The sequence below is a fragment of the Astyanax mexicanus genome, chromosome 14 (genome assembly GCF_023375975.1).
Source record: "Astyanax mexicanus isolate ESR-SI-001 chromosome 14, AstMex3_surface, whole genome shotgun sequence".
In the NCBI taxonomy this organism is placed as follows: domain Eukaryota; kingdom Metazoa; phylum Chordata; class Actinopteri; order Characiformes; family Acestrorhamphidae; genus Astyanax; species Astyanax mexicanus.
Genome location: NC_064421.1, coordinates 30699745 through 30719909, shown reverse-complemented (window position 1 = coordinate 30719909; position 20165 = coordinate 30699745). Strand labels below are relative to the sequence as shown.

At 39.6% G+C, this 20165-nt stretch overlaps 2 protein-coding genes across 3 annotated transcripts in view; both read right to left on the bottom strand.

Moving 5' to 3' along the window:
* Positions 1-4171, bottom strand: part of ugp2b (UDP-glucose pyrophosphorylase 2b) — a 45925-nt gene extending 41754 nt beyond the window's left edge. Inside the window, exon 1 of one of the 2 annotated variants that reach the window (XM_007244628.4) lies at positions 3967-4171. Coding sequence is in view for 1 of the 2 variants with exons in the window: in XM_022672771.2 (XP_022528492.2) it covers positions 779-797 (19 nt within the window). In the remaining variant the exon portion in view is untranslated. Of the gene's footprint in view, positions 1-778; positions 1021-3966 lie in introns of those variants that run through there. The other variant, XM_022672771.2, reaches the window with a different exon arrangement.
* Positions 4172-6413: 2242 nt separating this feature from the next.
* Positions 6414-19782, bottom strand: mdh1ab (malate dehydrogenase 1Ab, NAD (soluble)). The gene is made up of 9 exons (XM_015604634.3): positions 19676-19782; positions 17016-17114; positions 15693-15789; positions 13202-13377; positions 12056-12178; positions 11441-11617; positions 10027-10140; positions 8674-8763; positions 6414-7772 (listed from the first exon to the last, which is right to left on the bottom strand). The coding sequence occupies exons 1-9, from the start codon at positions 19676-19678 to the stop codon at positions 7650-7652; spliced, it is 1002 nt and encodes a 333-aa protein (XP_015460120.1). The 5' UTR covers positions 19679-19782; the 3' UTR covers positions 6414-7649.
* Between the last annotated feature and the right edge of the window lie 383 nt (positions 19783-20165).

Genomic DNA, 20165 nt, shown 5'->3' with positions numbered 1-20165 from the left:
GTTTATATGCATGCACTAAATATTCTGCAATATTTTTCTGCATTATATATTTTTTATGCTATTTTATTTATTTTGCCACGTTATGATTATGCTGTTATACTCTTATACTATATTCCTGAAATTAATTAATTATTTTTCTGTTTTCCTATATTGCCAAGTATATCGTTATCGCAAAAATACCCTGAAATATCGTGATATTATTTTAGAGCCATATCACCCACCCCTAATCCAGACCTTTACAGTTTTTATGATTAAATTTTTCCCAGGAGAGGAAGAGCAATAGATTCCTCTGTTGCACAGGATAAGTTAATCAGAGTTACCAGCCTTAGAAACAGCAAGTTAACAGCACCCCACATAAATGCTTCACAGAATATTTCCTTCAAAGTCGAAACACTTCATTATTCATTTACAATGTAGGAAAAAAGTTAAACACTGAATCAAAAGGTGTGTCCAAAAAGGTACTGTATATAAATGACCCAAAATGCCTGAGATAAAAATATTCTAAACATTTTTGGTAAGTTGAAATAGTTTCTTTTCCCCACACAATTAATAAAGTAATTAAAACACGGATTTATTAATATTAGTTATGGGAAACAATCCTGTTATTAGTAAATCACACAAAAAAAGTAATAATAAAAATGTTGCTGCCTCGTCTGAGTCTCTATGGTTTTACTACACAGTAAAACAGATATTCCTCAGATATTCCTGGACTTTGTTTCAGGCAATTTCGTCAGAATGACCCAAAAACCTAACCACAGTATAACTATACCAAGCTTACCTTCAACATACAGCGTCATCTCTGCTGCTCTGACTCTCCTACAGAACCAGAACTCCCCGAACACCCGAACCGCGGTCCCTCCTAACCAGCGCTACCCCGACTAACGAGCCTCGGTCCGGCTGCTCTCTCTCTGCGCGCTCTGAGCGCTCGGTCGGTCAGCATGTGAGAGTCACGGTCCGCGGTGAAGCCCGACAGATTAGCGGACCGCCCACCGAGCGAGGAGCAGCCCAGAGCGGGCAGGAGCTACAGCCTGACCCCCTCCACCTCCACCCACCCATATTTTACTACACGAGAGAGAGAGAGAGAGAGAGTATTTTTTTCTCCCAGCTGAACTGTACAAGCTCAGTCATCACGGCACAAGACCAGCGTTCACTTTAGGCTGCGTCCCAATTCTCAAACTAGTGCTCTAGAACACTTTCTTCATTGGTGTTAATGTTTTCATTGATGAATATCTCATGATATTATCGGAGAAAGAGAGTGTAATAGAAAGCGTGAGTGAGTGAGAGAGAGAGAGAGAGAGAGAGAGAGAGAGAGAGAGAGAGAGAGAGGGAGAGTGTATTTTTTCTCCCTAGTGGACTGTGAAACTTATTTATTATAGGACCAGACCAGGACAGCTTTTACTCTAGGCTGCGTCCCAATCCTCAATCTAGTGCTATATATAAAATAACGCAAATAGTATATCAAATCCATAGGCCTTGTAGCTTTACAAAGAGAAATAGATATGAGTTAGCAGCTCATATGTGGAGCATCTTTTGCTGGAGTGAAGAGTAAACAGCTGGTCTGAAGTTCATGCTCAGGTCGAGGAGGTGAAAAAAGGCCAGGCGGTTTGCTTTAGCTGTTTTAGGAGCTATAACTGCACAACTGCACCAAAAGATGTGCGAGTACGAGAGAGAAGCATGCAGCGCATGCGTGAAAGCAAAAAGACGCATGAATTCCAGTTTGACCGTTCACACACATTCATGTCGCATGTCCAAATATCAGACACGTATCTGATTTAGAACCACATATGAAAGTGACTCAATTCTGACTTAAAAAAATCGGATTTGCCACATTCACACTGCCATAAAAAAATCAGATCTGAGCCACATCAAGCAATTAACCCTCCTGTCGTGTTCGGGTCAAATCTGACCGATTTACAACTTAAAACACTCGTAAATATTGTGTTTTACATATGATTGCCTCAAGGCCTTATGATATCCTCCACACTATGCACTTGAACACATAAAAGTAATGATCACCTCTTTCATTGAATTTTGAGTGTTTTATTCAACCTTGTTACACCTGTGGTGTTCCCGGTCAAAAGTGACCGCCATAGGAAATTAATGGGTATCCATAATATATTCATTCATCAGACACAAAACATCCCCATACACACCACCCCAACTCACTCACTCACTCACACACTCACTCACACACACACTCACACACACACTCACACACACACTCACACACACACTCACTCACACACTCACTCACACACTCACTCACACACTCACTCACACACTCACTCACACACTCACACACTCACTCACACACTCACACAGTCACACAGTCACACAGTCACACAGTCACACACTCACACACTCACACACTCACACACTCACACACTCACTCACTCACTCACTCACTCACTCACACACTCACACACTCACTCACACACTCACACACTCACACACTCACTCACACACTCACACACTCACACACACTTCAGATTGAACAATGTCTTTTGCGGGTACACTTCTCTTTTCCGTGCTTATGTCCCGATCTTCCCACATGTACCAACTTCCTGATGATACAATGCATCATATTTTCACCCAGCCTAGACAGGTGTCTGTTATGTCCCTGACTCCAGGGCCAACACGGTATGCGTTGGTATCTCATGTGGATGACATCAAGTCCAGCTTCCAACCCTTTTTACCAGAGTTTATTGAGGGAATTATACTGGAGATGGCAAACCTGGAGGGGAAGCGTGTGTTTGGGGTCACCTGGAGAGAAATCGACCTGGTAGACCTCCAAGCCTACATAGGTCTGTTGATTTTAGCAGGAGTATATCTCTCAAACAATGAGGCTACAAAAAGGGAAAACAGGGAAATATGGAATAAAGATCTGGGCAGCAAGTGATGCCAGGAGCAGCTATGCCTGGAATATGCAGATATACATGGGAAAACGCATGTAAGCTCTGTGCCCCTAGAGACAACAAAACAAGCCTGAGGTGCTGCAAATGTGATGCCTATGTTTGCAAGGCCCACTCTGACCTGAGTGTCACGTGCCACTCAAGTGCATGAATTCACACACACACACACACACACACACACACACACACACACACACACACACACACACACACACACACCTTCATGTTGAGTTTTATGTTTGGTTTTCAATTTATTATTTATAATGTTCAGTTTGTAATAAATTTTCAGTGCCTATTTGTATTTTCACTGCAGTTATCTTATGTATAATTCTATAAATTCAGGTTAAACACTGCTTTGAGACATTGTTCACAGCTAAAAAAAATAATTTCCGGGAACACTAAAGTAAGGGGCAGGAGGTGAACACGACAGGAGGGTTAATCATATTTGAATCACTTCAGCTTGGTAATGTGAACAGACCCAATTGGTGCAACCCAGCACGCACTAACTCGTTTCAGACTAGTCAGACCAGTGTTCTAATCAGAGTCCACTAGCTAGGGCGCACGTTGGGAAATGGGAGCGCGGCCCACGTCAGCTCTTTTCCTCCCTCTCTGTGACCCCGCCCCTCTTCTCTCCTCGCCATTCAAAAATGAAACATTTACTAAAATTCCCAAAGTCATGAGTGTTTACATCACGCGAGGAAACCTCCACCCTCTCCTCGCGCAATGTCACGTTACGCGAGGGGGTGGAAAGTTTCGGAGGAAGCGTAGAAACCCCACTTTTTACGGCACAGTACTCAGCTCGAGCCCACTGAACGACACGTAGCACAACATTAGCTTTAGCGTTAAACGCCGCTGAAGCGCGCGCCAGTTTAATGTTAATAGTAAAGTGATGGGAACCGAGAGAACCGAGCAGTGCGAGGGGAGAGAAGCTGACAGCGCGAAAAATCGGCGCTCGAGCCCCCGGGCCTGCTGCTGCTCGCGCGATGCACTGAACTACTGCATATGCATGCATCAAAACATGAGCTCACACAGACAGAGATCAAAGTCCGCTCACCGCTGAAGGTCGAAGCACGCGCTGCTGAGGAGCTGGAGGATGATCTGGACGATGATCAGTATCAGGATGAGGAGGAAGAGGATGATGCTGCTACTGTCCCGAGCAAGGGCAGTCAGTCCCCTGTGCGTGTGTAGGTCGAGCTCGCGCGGCTGCGGAAGTGCTGGCCAGAAACAGCTGCAGGAGCACGTACAGCAGGGCGAGGGGGGCGGGGGTGCTTTAGTCAGGGCTGCAGAGCTGTAAGAGCAATCAAACAGAGAGACCACCCACTTAAATGGGCTTTAAAGAGCTTTAAAATGGACATCATTCATAAGATGTGACGTAAGGAGGCTCATGCATGAGCCCTTCAAATAACCTGATTAACCCATTGATGGCCAAATGTACAAAAATACGTTTTATAAAGGATTCTTCAATCATTTGTTTCTTCAAAGTTCAAATAGAAAACACAAACCACAAACCGAAAATATGATAAAACACCTCTCTGAGAACTATGTGGGGTAGTCATAATATTCTAATGGATGTCTGTGACTGACAGCTGTCCATCACTGGCAAACTAATGTTTATTTACATTGCCATGGCAGCTCACATAGCCTTCAGATGAAGAAGCAAAACTAGGTAAATATTTGGATAATGTGCTAGTTAGGTTCGGTTGCTCAGACTGGAAGAGAGGGGGGAGCAATGCTAGTCTTGTGATTGGTCAAACTGACATCAGTCTGCTAAGCTGAGCAGGGGGGAGGTGGGTGGTCAGGGCTGCAGAGCTGCAGAAGATATGGCTTCAAACAGAACACCCACAAAAAGCGTTAAGAGTTTCAAAAAGGACATAATTCACAAGATGTGACAGAAGGAAACTCATGCACAAGCCCTACAAACAGCCTGATTAACCTATTCATGTCCAAATATAAGTTTTATGAATGATTTCTCAGCACATTTTTATATTATTTTTTTGTTTAATATTAAACTTGCATGTTACATGAATCATTCAGCAAAGTGCACTCTTTATACATCTCTAAAAAACAGCGTGGTCATAATATTAAAATAAATGCGCGTGACTGACAGCTGTCCATCACTGGCGTACTAATGTTTATTTACTTTACCATGGCAACACACACAACCTTGAAATGAAGAAGCATAACTTGGTGAATATTTGAATAGTGTGCTAGTTAGGTTCAGGTTGCTTGCTGAAGGCTTGTTCAATCAAATATAGTTAATTTAACTGTAATGGAGACCTATAGGGCACTACATCACATTTTCTTTACTACTCTCACTTCACTGGATGAGCTAAAGAGCACCCAGAGACGGGCACTTATTAAGACATTATAACATTTTCTTGATCTAGAGGTCTGTCTTGATTTAGAGGTCTGTCTCTTTTTTTGATACTCTAGAGGGCAGTCTATATTCTGTTTTGTAGATTAATATTAAAGTCATCCAAACTGTGAAGAAAAAAATATAGAATTTATTTAATAAACAAAGTGTTAAACGAACCAAAGGGTTTATATTTTAGTCAAAGTAGCACATCTTTGCTTAGATTACCATTTTCTACAATTCTGCATTTTCTTAGTCAGCTTTATGAGGTAGAGTCACCTGGAATGGCTTTCAATTAACAGCTGTCCCTGGTCAAGAGTTAATCACTTGAATGTCTTGTCTCCTTATGTGTTTGAGAGCATCAGTTGTAAAGTTGTGAAGAGGTAGAGTTGGTATACAGTGAATAGCTTTATTTGAGTAATATTCTAATCCATATTATTGCAAAAACTCAATCCAAAAAGAAGCATTTCAAGAACTGTGAAATTATCAAGTGCAGTCGCAAAAAAAGACAAAAAATAATGATGGAACTGGCTCTCATCAGGACCACCCTAAAAAAGGAAGAGCTAGAGTTAGTTCTCATCAGCGTTACCAGCCTCAGAAACCGTAAGTTTTAACAGTAACCCCTATAAGATCACCTAAATGCTTTACAGAGTATGGTTTGGTTTGTTTTTAAAGTTACTTCAGGATTTCTTATGTGTTCCTTTATATTCTGGTCACTTTACTATTCAGTTACAATGTAGGGAGTAAAAAAACACATTAAATGAGAAATTGTCTGAACCTTGGACTTAAAAAAAATGGACTGGTACTTTATATGGCCAATTTTTTTCAATTATTAAAACATCAAATACTGCTAACTTTGGGCTAACTTACAAACTTTGTGCCATTTTATTAATGAAACATTAGAATGTAGCACTTTCAATATATATATATATATATATATATATATATACTAATAATTGAGAGTTGAATAAACTTGTTTAATGTTTGTAGAGACTGACCTCGTGTGGCCATTGCTTGTTACTACAATTGTGTTGGAAGTTTTGGGGGGCGACAGGAGCATGTATGCACAGGGGTAGATTATGCTAGCTCACTACATGGACATTCTTAATGTGTAAACTGTCACACAAACACAAACAATTCACTTATGATCCGTTTTATATTTTTATTTATTTATTTATTGTGCAGATACACGATAATGCAGAACTAATATAAAATGTGACCTCAGTGAACATGGTGTTGATGGTAGGCTCTCCAGCAAACAAGGAAACAATCAAAAACAAGACAAAACCAAACTGTTTCAGTTCAAGAAATACTTCAATCTCCACCACCGGACTGATTGTAGGACCTATATAAGAACGTTCTTCACAGTCACTGTACAACTTGTGCATCGTTGGGGTAGTTTCACGCACTGGCTCACGTACATGTTCCTACTAGGTTTGAAATGGCTAGTGGATCTGTAACAGCTTTTCCATTTAAAGGCCTGACGAAGACAAAACACAATGTGGTAAGAGAAAGAACCCACACAGGGTTCTATATTGACCTATTCCTATGACCTATTGAGGCTGCCTCCTCTCTTTGGCTCCGTCTCATTCTGTGCAGGTTCTCCAAAAGCTAGGATGGGTGGAAGAGGGCTAGCAGATACAGATACAGCTTGCCATCATCTGTCCTGTCCTTGTAGAGTGTGGAAAACAAGAGAAAAACCCATGTTTAGATCATTGTTTAATGCTGGTCTATGTTTAATCAGCTCTTCTTTAGAACGGTAAGTGAGCAGAGCCTAGATCAGCACTACAACCAACCAACGTTGTAAACCTGACGCCAAATTTGAGCCAGCTTGTTCTCCACAGCTTTGTTGAGTTCTAGAACCTACTGGCCTGTTCTATTGGATCTAAATATCCTATAAAAAAACCTTTAATCATTTTATGATTGTCACTGGAGGGGAGATTTCTGAAGGACTTCAATTAAGATCTAAAAAGCTTTGTGAGATCCTTTCTACCTTCTACAATGTGCCTCAGGTTCCGATGTTCTTCAAACTCTTCTTTTAAATCTACCCTGCACCTCCTGAGCAGCCTCACCTCCTCAGCAACAATACCACCCCAAAAACAGTGAGAGGGCGAGGGGTAGTATAATGCTTTATGATGGAGGTGTGATGGGTGGGACAGTGGTGTAAATTCTACGTGAGTTGACTCTAGAACTACCCGGCTGAGCTGTGGACCACTAGCCTGAAGAGGAAGCAGCAGCAGAGTTGGGGAAACACACAGACAGACAGAGAAAGAGGACAGTGGAGTGCTTCTGGGTTCTCGGGGGCAATGGATCGGCTCTCACAGACGTGCGTCTGGAGGTTCTGGTGCGTCTGGGTGGAGGCGCGAGGTCTGCTGTGGCTTTAGTCACACCCCCAGGAAGGAGACGGCGGTGTCCCTCTCCTCCACCAGCTCAGCTGCCGTGGCGTCCATCTTGGCTCTGGAAAAGTCGTTGATGGCCAGACCATCTACAATCTTCCAGGATTTGTCCTGCAGGAGAAAGATGTATTTAAATCATGTATAGAGGCAATGTTAAATAGTAGGGTTGGGGGAAATGTTTGATTCTTAGATGCATCCCAATTTGGACATGGCTGATTCTGAATCGATTCACATAGGACAAAAAAAAAAAATCAATGTTAACACGTCTGCTTATATGCATTTTGATCTCCTAGTACCCTTTCCTCGCGTCGTTTATCGATGCTGATTTATGTTAGCACAAATGCTAATCCAGCTAGCTACCTATGGAGCCATCTGCTTCTTTCCTCCGGTTCGTTTTCCTCCAAACTGTCAAAACAGTGTCACTGTGCTTAAGACTTTCACTCACTCAGGTACGCGTGCACCTTCTTCTTTCTGCTTCACTTGTAGCTGGTTTTAATATTGTGGCTAAAGCTTTCCTATCTATTACCCTTTCAACAGAAGTTCTAGATTTTGTATTTTTAATTTTTATCCCATTTTATCCCCAATTTACACAGAAATTACCCAACCCACTCATTAGGACTCACCCCATCACTGGTGATATCACCCACTATTACCACCAGCACCGCTGCTGCCATTACTACTAGTACAGCCATCCCCACACTACCAATATTACAGCTAATACTACAACTACTACTGCTAATATTACTGTTACTACTATTAGTATAAACACAATCACCACTACTGATCTGGCTACTAATATTACTACTACTATATATATCTACTGTTACTTCTGTGACCATGTCCATTATCACCAAACAACCTCTATTATTACACCTAATACTTTGTTCAGAGTTTGTTTGTTTCAAAAGGTGAAATAATACTGTTTGGCTGTTAATAAGCTGGCTGCTTATTTTTACTGCAGCTGTAAAATCATCTCAGATTAAAGCTTACACCCAAATTTAGCTAGTTTTACCTTGATGGTGACGGGGAATGAATAGATGAGGTCTTCAGGGACGCCATAGGGGTTTCCAGTGGAGTACACACCCATGGAGATAAACTCACCCTACACAACCAAACAAAAATACAATGTAATTAAATACCAGTTAAAAAAAAAAAACGCATAGTAACTTTAGAAAGATTTATGGATGTCTTTTGTAGACTGCAAACTAGTTGTACTGGTTATCTCCCCAAATTACATCTCCAATTACCCAACCCACTCATTAGGACTCCCCCCGATCACTAGTGATGCCCCAACACACCAGGAGGGTGAAGACTAACACATGCTTCCTCCGATACATGTGAAGTCAGCCACCACTTCTTTTCAAGCTGCTGCTGATGTAGCATTACTGAGTAGCATCACTGCGAACTTGAGGAAAGCGCAGCGACTCTGTGCCGATACATCAGCTCACAGACGTCCTGTGCTGCGGATATCACCCTAGGAGGGATCTGGGGAGGGAGACCCATCTACCCACCTGAAGGGAGTCAAGAGCAGTATCTACCTACACCCATTGTGATCACATAAAAAGAAAGAACCAAGGGTCCAAAACTTATCTTCTACCAGATCAGAGCAGTTTAGAGTGAGTCTAACAGCTTTGTGTTTCCCTGTTTTATCAGGAAATTACTGTTAAACTCTAGAGGGTGCTCACATGTGAGTCCTTTATGAATAGGAGTGAATAGAGCTAAAAGCTAAAAACCTTAAAAATAATAATAAAATAGTAATTATTTACTTGGTCTGAGTATCTATTTAATTTTAGAAAGTAGAATTATGTGTTTTACTTAAAAAAAAGCAAAGAAAATTATACCTGTACATTTCCACTTTTCTACAGTAAACAAATTTAACCTGTAAAGACATGGCATCTCTGCTACTGTGAGCTGACTGGTTGGTAATCTAAAGCTGGAGATACAGCTAGAGCATGAAAATGTTTATAACCTAAAAAAAGGACTCAAGTATGTATTTCAGTATAAAATAGATCATTGATTTTGCTCAATTGCTTCAAATGAACCCTTTTTTTTAGACTCACTTCAAGTGTGTATTCTCCTCTCTAGAAATCCTCTGGTTTGGCATCACTAGTTCTCATGTGTGTTTATTCCTGTCGTGCTCTTGTGAAGAAACTGCCAGGTGATTACACAATTTTTCACTGTGGGAAATCGCTGAATTTGTGAACCCTTGTCGCTAATCAGTTGTGTAGTGTGAAAGTTACAACAACTGAAACATTTATGATTACAGCACAACCAGTTGTGTAGTGTGAACCAGGCATAAAAAGAAACAGATCTCTGATCAGCAATCCCCACACAGACCCCTAGTCAGGACCCGTGTATAGCTGACCTCAGGAGTGCCGTTCCAGATGTCCCTCATGTGGTCACAGATGGCCTTGGCTGCAGACATGGCGCTGGACAGCTTACGGGCCTTAATAACTGCTGCTCCACGCTGCTGCACCGTCTGAGAGAGAGAGAGAGAGAGAGAGGGGAGAGAAAGGAAAGAGGTTTAGTTGTTTTCATGTGATGTTATTTCCATCTTCCATACCGGTATTGTATTTAATGGCTACTGGCCATTCCTAAAAACAATAGCCCAGCGTTCACTCCTGTTCAGATTAAAAAAAAAAAAAAAAAATGAAGATAGCTAAACTCAACATCAGCATTAATTAATTCAGTATTATTCAGAATATTATCAGCAGCATGTGTTGAGTAGTTTAATGCAAAGTCTAGGGATGTCCGGATACCGGTGATGATACGCAGTACTGATCTAATACTTTGGCCGTGCAGAAAAAAAAATGGCGTAAGTTCATAGGTCATCGCGGGGCAGAAGCATAGAATCTGACAATCACAGCTACAGAAGCACTTTGCATGATGGTAGTGCTTTTGTGCTCAGAAAAAGAAAAAGAAAAAAAAAAAGAGGGAAAAGTGACTGTGGGCTCGTTCCTGGGTGACTCAAATGGACATTACATGCTTTTGTACTCCAGAGAGAACTTGAGGTATAGTAAAGATGTAACTGCTTAGGTTTCAGTGCCTATAAACAGAATATCTCATGGATGATGTAGATTATTAGATTATTAGATTATTCTTCTGTTTCTCTGGTCCAGAGAACGGCAAGAGCACCGTTCTGCTTTCTTTTTCCCATGTTTACATAAGTGCACCACAGAACGCTCCGCCTTCCTTTGGTCAGAGTCAGGGAGCACGTCACGGAGTATGTCAAACTAGGCGATAAAATACAAAAAACTGTCTGAGACTGTGTCACACTACACAGATCTTTGGCGCTCGCGACACTGAAATTCGGATCCAACACACACAATGCGTCGGCGCCGGGTCAAAATCGGGCTAAAATTGTGTAGTCTGATCCGGATATAAGCTTACAGTATATAAATGGAAGTGCTTTAGTCACCCAAATAAACAGTTTTTAGGAGAAAAATCTGTGTAGATTAACATCCAGCGCTTGTTTGACTTTAAAAGAAAATCTTTTTTTTTATTACAGTTTTGTTTACTTAGCTTAGCTTTACTTAACTCAGCTAGCTACTTTCCTCCTTATAGCGTCTTTTAAAATGCGCTTTATAATTCAGTGCACCTTATGTATGAAAATAGACCAGAAAATAGACGTTCATTGATAGTGCGCCTTATAACACAGTGCGCTTTATAGTGCAAAAAATCCGGTACTGCTTTAATGGTCAAATGTCTCATCTTTAACATCTTATATATGTTCTATTGGGAATAAAATATGGATACAAATGTATCTAAACCAAACTCACAGAAATAAAGTCTCCTTTCAGCCAGTCGTCATCCTTCACCATGTCGAAGGCGGCCACGTCCTTGCCCCCCACGCTGACCATGCAGTGGTGGACATCAGGGTACTGGGTGGAGGAGTGATTCCCCCAGATAATCACGTTCTTCACATTATCTGCTGGAATGCCACAGCGCATCGCCACCTGCAGGACAACAGTGAAATATAGTTTATTACAACTGAACTGCAACTGAATGCATTTATTTTAGTGGTGTCAATCGATTAAAAAAAAATGTAATCCGATTAATCACAACAACATTCTGCGATTAGGTGCAATTAATTGCACTTGTTCTTCTTAAGACACATGTTATTATAGTGGACATTTAAATATAAATAAAAGAATGAATGTAACAAATTTAAAATGCAATGTTATTGTATTATATTTATATTACATAAGTGTTCCAGATAAAATAAAATCTGAGTGTTAGGCAGGCCAGATATAAAAATATAAATGAATATATAAAATAGTAAGGTGTTACTGATTCCAAAATAATCACGTGTTAATGCATTAACATTGACAGCCTTAATTAATTTACTACAATAACAGTGGTCTTAGCCCACCATAACGTCAGTGTGTGCTGACCTGGGATCGAGCGCGGTTGTGGTCCAGGCGGGTCAGGCAGGAGAAGTTCTCTTTGGGGATGGAGGGAGCAGATTTAGCCGCAACCAGACAGTTTGTGTTAGCAGGATTACCAACCACCAGAACCTGCACAAAACACAAAAAAATCAGTTATAAATTAATCCAAAAAAAAGGGACAGCAAAGAAAATACTAATAAATAAATAAAAATGTTGACTTTGATTTGATTGCAGACAACCCAGAACCCAAGATATCTCTCTCAATTCTTTAATATTATGGGCTGTAGAGTGAGAAATATGTAGATCCCATCCAAATCGTTCTTTAAGGAACACAGTTTTTAAACATTTCAAATCATTCCCTCATGCACTGGTTGCAAACTGGAGATTATCTGTGAATATTTGCTACTCAAAGCCTCAGCTTTATGTAGATACTGCTTACATACCAAATCAGAATTATAATCCCTAGTTTGAAATAATCATTATTTCCTTATGTCTCTCCAAACCATCACTGATTGTAGAAACTTCACACTAGACCTCAAGCGGCTTAGACTGTGTGTCTCTCCACTCTTCCTCCAGACTCTGCTTCCTCTGCGTCCAAAATCAGTGCAGTGTTTTCCCCCGAAAAATCATAGAGCAGCTAATGCTTTCCTCTGCTGAAAACTGCTATGGAGATGTGGATTTCATTTTCCAGCAGGACTTGGCACACTGCCTACACTGCCACAAGTACCAATTTTTAAAAATAATATTCTAATTTTCAGAGACACTGATTTTTAGGTTTTCATTGGCTGTAAGCCATAATCAATAAAAGAATTAAATGCTTAAAATAGATTACTCTGTGTGTAACACATCTATATACCAGTTTCAGGTTTTGAGCTAAAATACTGAAATAAAGTAACTTTTTAATGACTTTTTTTTTTAGATGGACAAGTACATATCGTGTCACTGTACAATGAAGAAAAAAAAAAAAAAAAGTATCCTAATTTCTGTAGATATTTTTGTCGAAACATTGTTGACCAAAAGAAATGTTAAAAAAATACCTGAAACTCATTCCTTCATTGACTTCCATTATAAGTCAGGAAGGTTTTTCTCTCTCCAGTAAATATGCGGTTTGAGAGATAAGGGTAGCACAGCAAAAATAAAACCAGCTATTACCTTCACAGTTTTCTTTGCGTACTTGTCCAGAGCAGCCCCCTGAGATTTAAAGATGGCGACATTGGCCTTCAGCAGATCCTTCCTCTCCATCCCCTCTTTCCTGGGCATGGAGCCCACCAGGATGGCTGCATCCAGATCCTTGAATGCGACCTCCTCTTTATCGGTGGGAATGACCTCTATACAACGGACACAAATGACAGATTTTCAGCACGGACATCAGAAATCTCTTCATCAGTCTTCCTAAGTGCTAAAATTTGCTTACTATATTTTTCACACTATAAAAAGATGCACTTAAAATCCTTTAATTTTTCCAAAAATCATCAGTGTGCATAATCCAGTGCATCTTGTTTATGAATTTTATCAGTCAGGTTGTAAGGAGCAGTAAAGCAAGGAGTTTAGTTTAGTTCTGACTGGAGCAGTATTTGCATTAGCCGCTAACCATACGAAACGCTAGCCATGCTAAGTGCTGTTCAGTGATGAGTATTATTGGCATGTAGCCTGACTAGCACTGCTGGAGCAGCATCAGCATTAGCCGCTAACTGTGCCAAGTGCTCTTTCGCAGTTCAGCGGTTAGCCGCTAATGCTAATGCTGCTGCACTCAGCCTTAGTGGAAATCTGGAAATCTTAGCATACTGTAAATAAACAGAAGCACTTTACTCAGCCAAATAAATCATTTTCGGTAGAGAAATCGGTCTAGCTGAACATCCAGTGATATATTTTTTTTTTTTAACAGTTTTGCATACTTTTACTTAGTTACACCCCCTCCACCACCACCCAGCCGTAAGACCTGCTGAATTAGAAGGAAAACAGCTGCTAGAAGGAGACACCTATCCGGTGCTCCTTATGTTTAATATATAGATTTTTATTGATGGTTCGTCTTATAATCTGGTGCGCCTTATAGTGTGAAACATACAGTACATAATTTTGCACTGGAGCTATGAAGCTAATGTATCCAACAAGCAATGGACTCTTAGGAACACCAATTAGCATGAAGCTAACTACATGCCTTTTTATAGACTCTTTTCTTTCCTTTTATCCATGATTTATTCACAGAACATTGTTGTGATTAAAACAATTATTTTTTTAAGGGATTGGCAAAATTTATACAAATCTAAGTGTGTTTCTATTACTGATTCTTTTATTCACATTAAATTCCCAGCTTAACTGCTAAATTAAGCTAAGCTTAACTGATTGACACCACTAAAAAGAATCTAATATGAGAAAATTGGTAATTCAGTTTATTTTTTTGTTGTTATTAATAAGAGGTCCCCTTGAGCTCCGGTTTTAAACAGGGATCAGACAGGTGGTCAGTCACGTCCGGCTGTCTCTCTTCTCTCCCAGTGGCCTTACTGTTTAAACAGAACAAGCCTATGGGCCTCTTACACCAGCGACAGACACAAAGACAGAGCCGGGTTATGGTACAAGCTGCATACCACTCACAATAGTGTTTACAGAGCAGCGCCACCGTAACGGCCAGCCATAGGTCACGGTCACTTCATGCATAAGATATGTATACAGTGTGAGGTAAGCCTAGGTGTCCACAATGGTTTCTGTTAATGGTTTAAAGTAAATGCAAAAACCGAGCACTGCGTTTAAGATTAAGATTTGTATTATACAGTGGCTTGCTAAAGAATTAATTTTTAATTCACTTTTTCAAATTTTGTCTCCTTACAACCAAAACTTAAATGTGTAAGATTTTAAGTGATTCCGCAATACAAAAATATCATATAAATGGTACATTGTTTTAAAAAAAAATCAAAAATCTGAAAAGTGTGACATCAGCCCCCTTTTACTCTGAAACCCCTAAATAAAATCCAGTGCAATTAATTACCTTCAGAAGTCACTTAATTAGTTAATAGAGTCCAGCTGTGTGTAATTTAGACTAGTGAAATAACACTGGTGAACAAACAGCATCAAAACACCATGTGAAACATGGTGGTGGCAGCTTCATGCTGTGGGGATTCTTTTCTTCAGCAGGAACAGGGAAGCTGGTCAGAGATGATGGTGGGGAAGATGGATAAAGATGAAATCTTGGAAGAAAAACTGTTAGAGGCTGGAAACAACTCGAGACTGGGAAGGAGATTCACCTTCCAGCAGGAAAATGACCCTAAACATACAGCCAGAGCTACAGTGGAATGATTGGCCCAGTCAAAGTCCTGACCTAAATGGAGCTCCATCCAGTACTTTTAAATAGAATTTAAAAGAAGTTGGGGAGTTTAGGATAAGATGGGGTGGTGATCATCAAGCATTTGGACCTTACAACTGCTTTTATTGCAGAATGCAATTAAATTCTCACAGCAATGTTCTTACATCTTAGGATAAGCTGTTGATTTGGGCAAAAACAGTTAAAAATAATCACGTGTACTGATACATGGGTCTGTATAGTGTAAATGCATGCTGAAGAACCCATGTATTTTGTGCATATCTGCTTACTCTTGCAAGACAATATTGTGTGTGTGTGTGTGTGTGTGTGTGAGAGAAAAGTCTTTACCTTTCAGGATGGGGAGGGCACAGTCCTGCAGCTCCATGACAACACCTTCCAGCACTGGCAGCATAGGAGGGATGTCCAGCAGGACGAGGACGAGAGGCTGATAGAATAGAACAGAAAACGGTTACATTTCCACAAGACTCGATTATTATAATCCGGTCATGGCTTCACTCCATTGGCTACCAGTTTTAAACTTTTGCTTTCAGTGTACAAGTTTCTGCACGGGTTAGCTCCCAGTTATTTAACTGAATTGCTTGTGCCTTATATTCCGGCACAGTCCCTAAGATCCGCTGATCAGCTTCAGCTGGTGGTCCCCAAGTCAAGGGTAAAACAGAGGGGAGACCATGCCATGAGCTGCTGCTGCAACGTCATGAGACTTAAAGCTTTCAAATGCTTTCATGTATTTTTTTGTGTCTTTTAAAAGGTCTCATTCCATAGTTTTTATTCATTTTAAAATGTCTAGAATGAGTGAATTGCATGTGAGCTGTTTTTTGGTGATCCGGTATAACTGGGACTGGGACTGGGCAGGTGGACGGATTTCAGATACATGCAAATATTGCCTCTGATTGGCTAACAGCACTGTAAGGCATTGACAAACAACAGTTAGAAACATTTAACAAAATATATTATAAAATAAGACATTTTTACACTAATAACCGTCTTTGTAATGTCATATGTTACTTAACAACATGTGTAATGCCCTGTTTAGTGCAGTTCAGCCATTGACCTAGTTTTAGAGTCCCCGTAAAATGCAAAATCCACCGGAGATCCTATGTAAAAACAGAAAGTTGGGTAGTCCAGGTTCAGAAAGTAAAAATCCACCCAGCCTAATATTAAATATGTCACCCTTGGTCCACCAAAGACCTCTGAACAGGTCTTGTAATATCTGCCGCCAAGGCTAACATTAACAAGAGATCCATGCAGTCATGCAGGCATTGCTAATCCTTGGGTGCCTAGAACCCATTGTTATCTTTTGGTAGGTACTGATCACAGCATACTGGAAACACCTCCTCCACAAGTCCTGCCTGATTCATGCTTTGGAGACGTTCTGACGAGTCACCTTCGAGTCAGCCTTCACAGTTTGGTTGCTAATAGGTGAATAAACTGCTGTCTAATATATACACTCAGTGACAGGTGGCGCTGGACCTAGATCATTAATATAATAGTCTTAATACGTTAGCAGTTTTAAAGTTATGGCTGATTTGTGTAAGCAAATATGACTGAAAACATTCCTGAACTACATACAGTGCAGAACCGAAACAGCGGTGAGCAGAACAGTTTGTAATGGGATAAGAGAATATTACATAATCTCCACCCTGCAGTTACCTGGTCTCTGCCGAACACATCTCCCTTCGCGATGCTGTACAGCAGAGAGTAGGCAATCTGCCCAGCAGCACCGGTCACCAGAACTCGGATAGTTTCAGCCTGTGGGCAGAAAAATACAAACACAAACATTTGCAAATTAAAAAAAGTCCCTAAAGAACTTAATAAAGAAAACTGTATAAAGGATATTCAATAGCCTGATGTTCTTGTATATAAATAAAAACAAACGTTTAACAGTTAATAAAGTGTAAACATCATACTGATCATTTTCTTCCATTATAATTACAGTTATCCCATTAGCAGGTCCTAATTTATGACAGAATCCTTTAAAAACCAAAGTTATTGCTGCAAACAATGAATGAAATATCCAGCCAACAATTAGCGTCATATAAACAAGGCATTCAGAAAACATGCTTGCTTTTCTTTCACAGTTAGCATGTATTAGACTTTTAATCATTCAAATATAATGACTAACAATTAATTAAAACATACATGCAACAGTCATAATCACACTAGCAACATCACACTTATGTAATGTTATGATAACAAGCAAATGTCATTAATTATTAAGAAAAACACAGTCAACATTTAACAATGTAAACAATGTCATACTACTGTAGACATACAGTGGTGCTTAAAACTTTAGTTTTTTTATATTTCTGCATAAATATGATGTAAAGCAATCAGATTGTCACACAAGCCCTAAAAGTAGATAAAGAGAATGTATTTAAACAAATCAAACACAAGCTAAATGTATTCCTCCATACAGTACAGCTTCAACTCTGGGGTTTGGTGGGTTCCTCATATTAACTGCTCACTTTCAGGCCCTTCCACAACATTTCCATTGGATTAAGTTCAGAACTTTGACTTGTTTGCTTTTTCTTGAGGTTCAGTTAATAGACAGATGTCCAGACATTTTCCTTTAAAAGTCTCAGAGATGATATAGAATTCATTGTTCCATCCATAAATCCAAGCTGTCCTGGCCCAGATGTAGCAAAACAGGCCCAAGCCATGATACTACCACCACCATGTTTTACAGACGGTATAAGGTTCTTATGCTGGAATGCAGCGTTTTCCTTTCTCCATACATAATGATTTCCATTTACATCAGTCTCATCCGTCCACAAAACATATGTTCAACAGCCTTTGGCTTCTCCACGTGATTTTTAGCAAACTGCAGACAAGCAGCAAAGTTCTTTTAGACAGCAGTGGCTTTCTACTTGCAATGTGCACCATTGTTGTTGAGTGTTTTCCTGATAGTGGACTTCTGAACATTGGCCTTCAGTTGCTTAGAAGTTACCCTGTAACCTTCCCGACTATTATACACCTTAATCCTGAAGTGATCTTTCTTTCATTTATCTGAGATTTTGATATTTATGTCTATTCTGTGTTTGTCATGTAAATGGTTTGATACTGTTATTTATACTGATCATATGTGTACACAGACGTGGAAAAAAAATGAGGCCACTTCAGTTTCTGAATCAGTTTCTCTGATTTTGCTATTTATAGGTACATGTTTAAGTAAAATTAACATTGTTGTTTTATTCTATAAACTACAACATTTCTCCTAAATTCCAAATAAAAATTTAAATTAGAGCATTTACTTGCAGAAAATAAGAAATGGCTAAAATAACAAAAAAGATGCAGAGCTTTTAGACAAGTTCATATTCATAAAAGTCTTAAGAGTTTAGAAATCAATACTTGGAGGAATAAACCTAGTTTTTAATCACAGTTTCCATGCATCTTGGCATGTTCTCCTCCACCAGTCTTACACACTGCTTTTGGATGATTTTATGCCACTCCTGGTGCAAAAAAATCAAGCAGTTCAATTTGGTTTGATGGCTTGTAATCATCCATCATCCTCTTGATTATATTCAAGGTTTTTGATTTGGTGAAATAAAAAAAGCTAATTATGAGTTAACTAATGTATAAAATACAGTTTAAATTATGAACTGTGCCCATATCTGTACCTTTGCTCTTTTAATTGCACATTCAAAGATGTCAATCAGATCAGGGCCTGAGGCTGATCCATGTTAAAAGGTAAAAATAGAGCTGTGGCCTGGCAATAGCTGCTTGACATCTGAGTGACGTAAACAGTTACAGTGCCCGATTATTTATAGCTTAGAGCAAAAGCTTTTATTTATTAAACAGAAATAAGAAATGTAATTCTTTTTCACTTTCTGAGCTCAAATGGATGCAAACAAATAGCTTAAATGGATACTATTGCTATGATCGTAATTGTAATGCAACAGCTGTAACAAACTATTACATTAAAATATATCATATTTATACATGTATAACTTATTCAAGTGTTAAGTTGCTTTTCTAGGGATATATGGTGCACATTTTAAATAATACGCTCACTTCTAAATCTAACTCTCCGTTCCACCTTAAATGGCGCAGTAGGCTCCAGTGTGGAGCTGCCGCTCCATTTAAGGTGGAACGGAGAGATAGATTAAGAAGCCATTCAAAGCTTATATGCAGACCAGCAAGTGATACAACTTGCTAATAAAGCTCTAAACACGTCCAGCAAAGTGCATTTAACCTAACAGCCATACCAGCCAAAGCACAACAAAGCAATGCATGCACAAATCTACGTTTTTAGTAGTAAACAGCTTCTAATAGCTCAAAGCTTTAATAAATCTCCCAAAATCAGTGCTTACCATGCCTGCTCCTTGTCCAGCTCTCTCCCTCGATCAGTTTCGGAGGTCACCTCTATTTCTTACACCGGGACTGTCACGAGGCAGCGTCAGCTGGACACCACGCTTGCGCAAGGGCCACAAAGACTTCTGGAAATTGTAGTTATAAAAGCAAGCTCTCTCTTTATGCACGCGCAGGCAGTGAAATACGTTTCCCATGAGCTACCGATGTTAAGGATCGGATTAGGTTTTAAATAGTTAAAAACTAAAACACGTAGAAAGCAGAAAATAAAGTAGTAGAAAGTAGTATTACTTAGAATAATTTAAAACATTGCGTAGAACGTAATTAAATTGAATAAGATTAAATTTCCAACATGTTCATGACTGTAGAACATAGCACATAGCTATATTAATATTAAAAATTATTAATCATCATTATTTATTATATATTAAAATTGCACTTTTTTTTACTGTTTACTACGTAAATCAATATGTGCCCCTTCATTGATTTCAT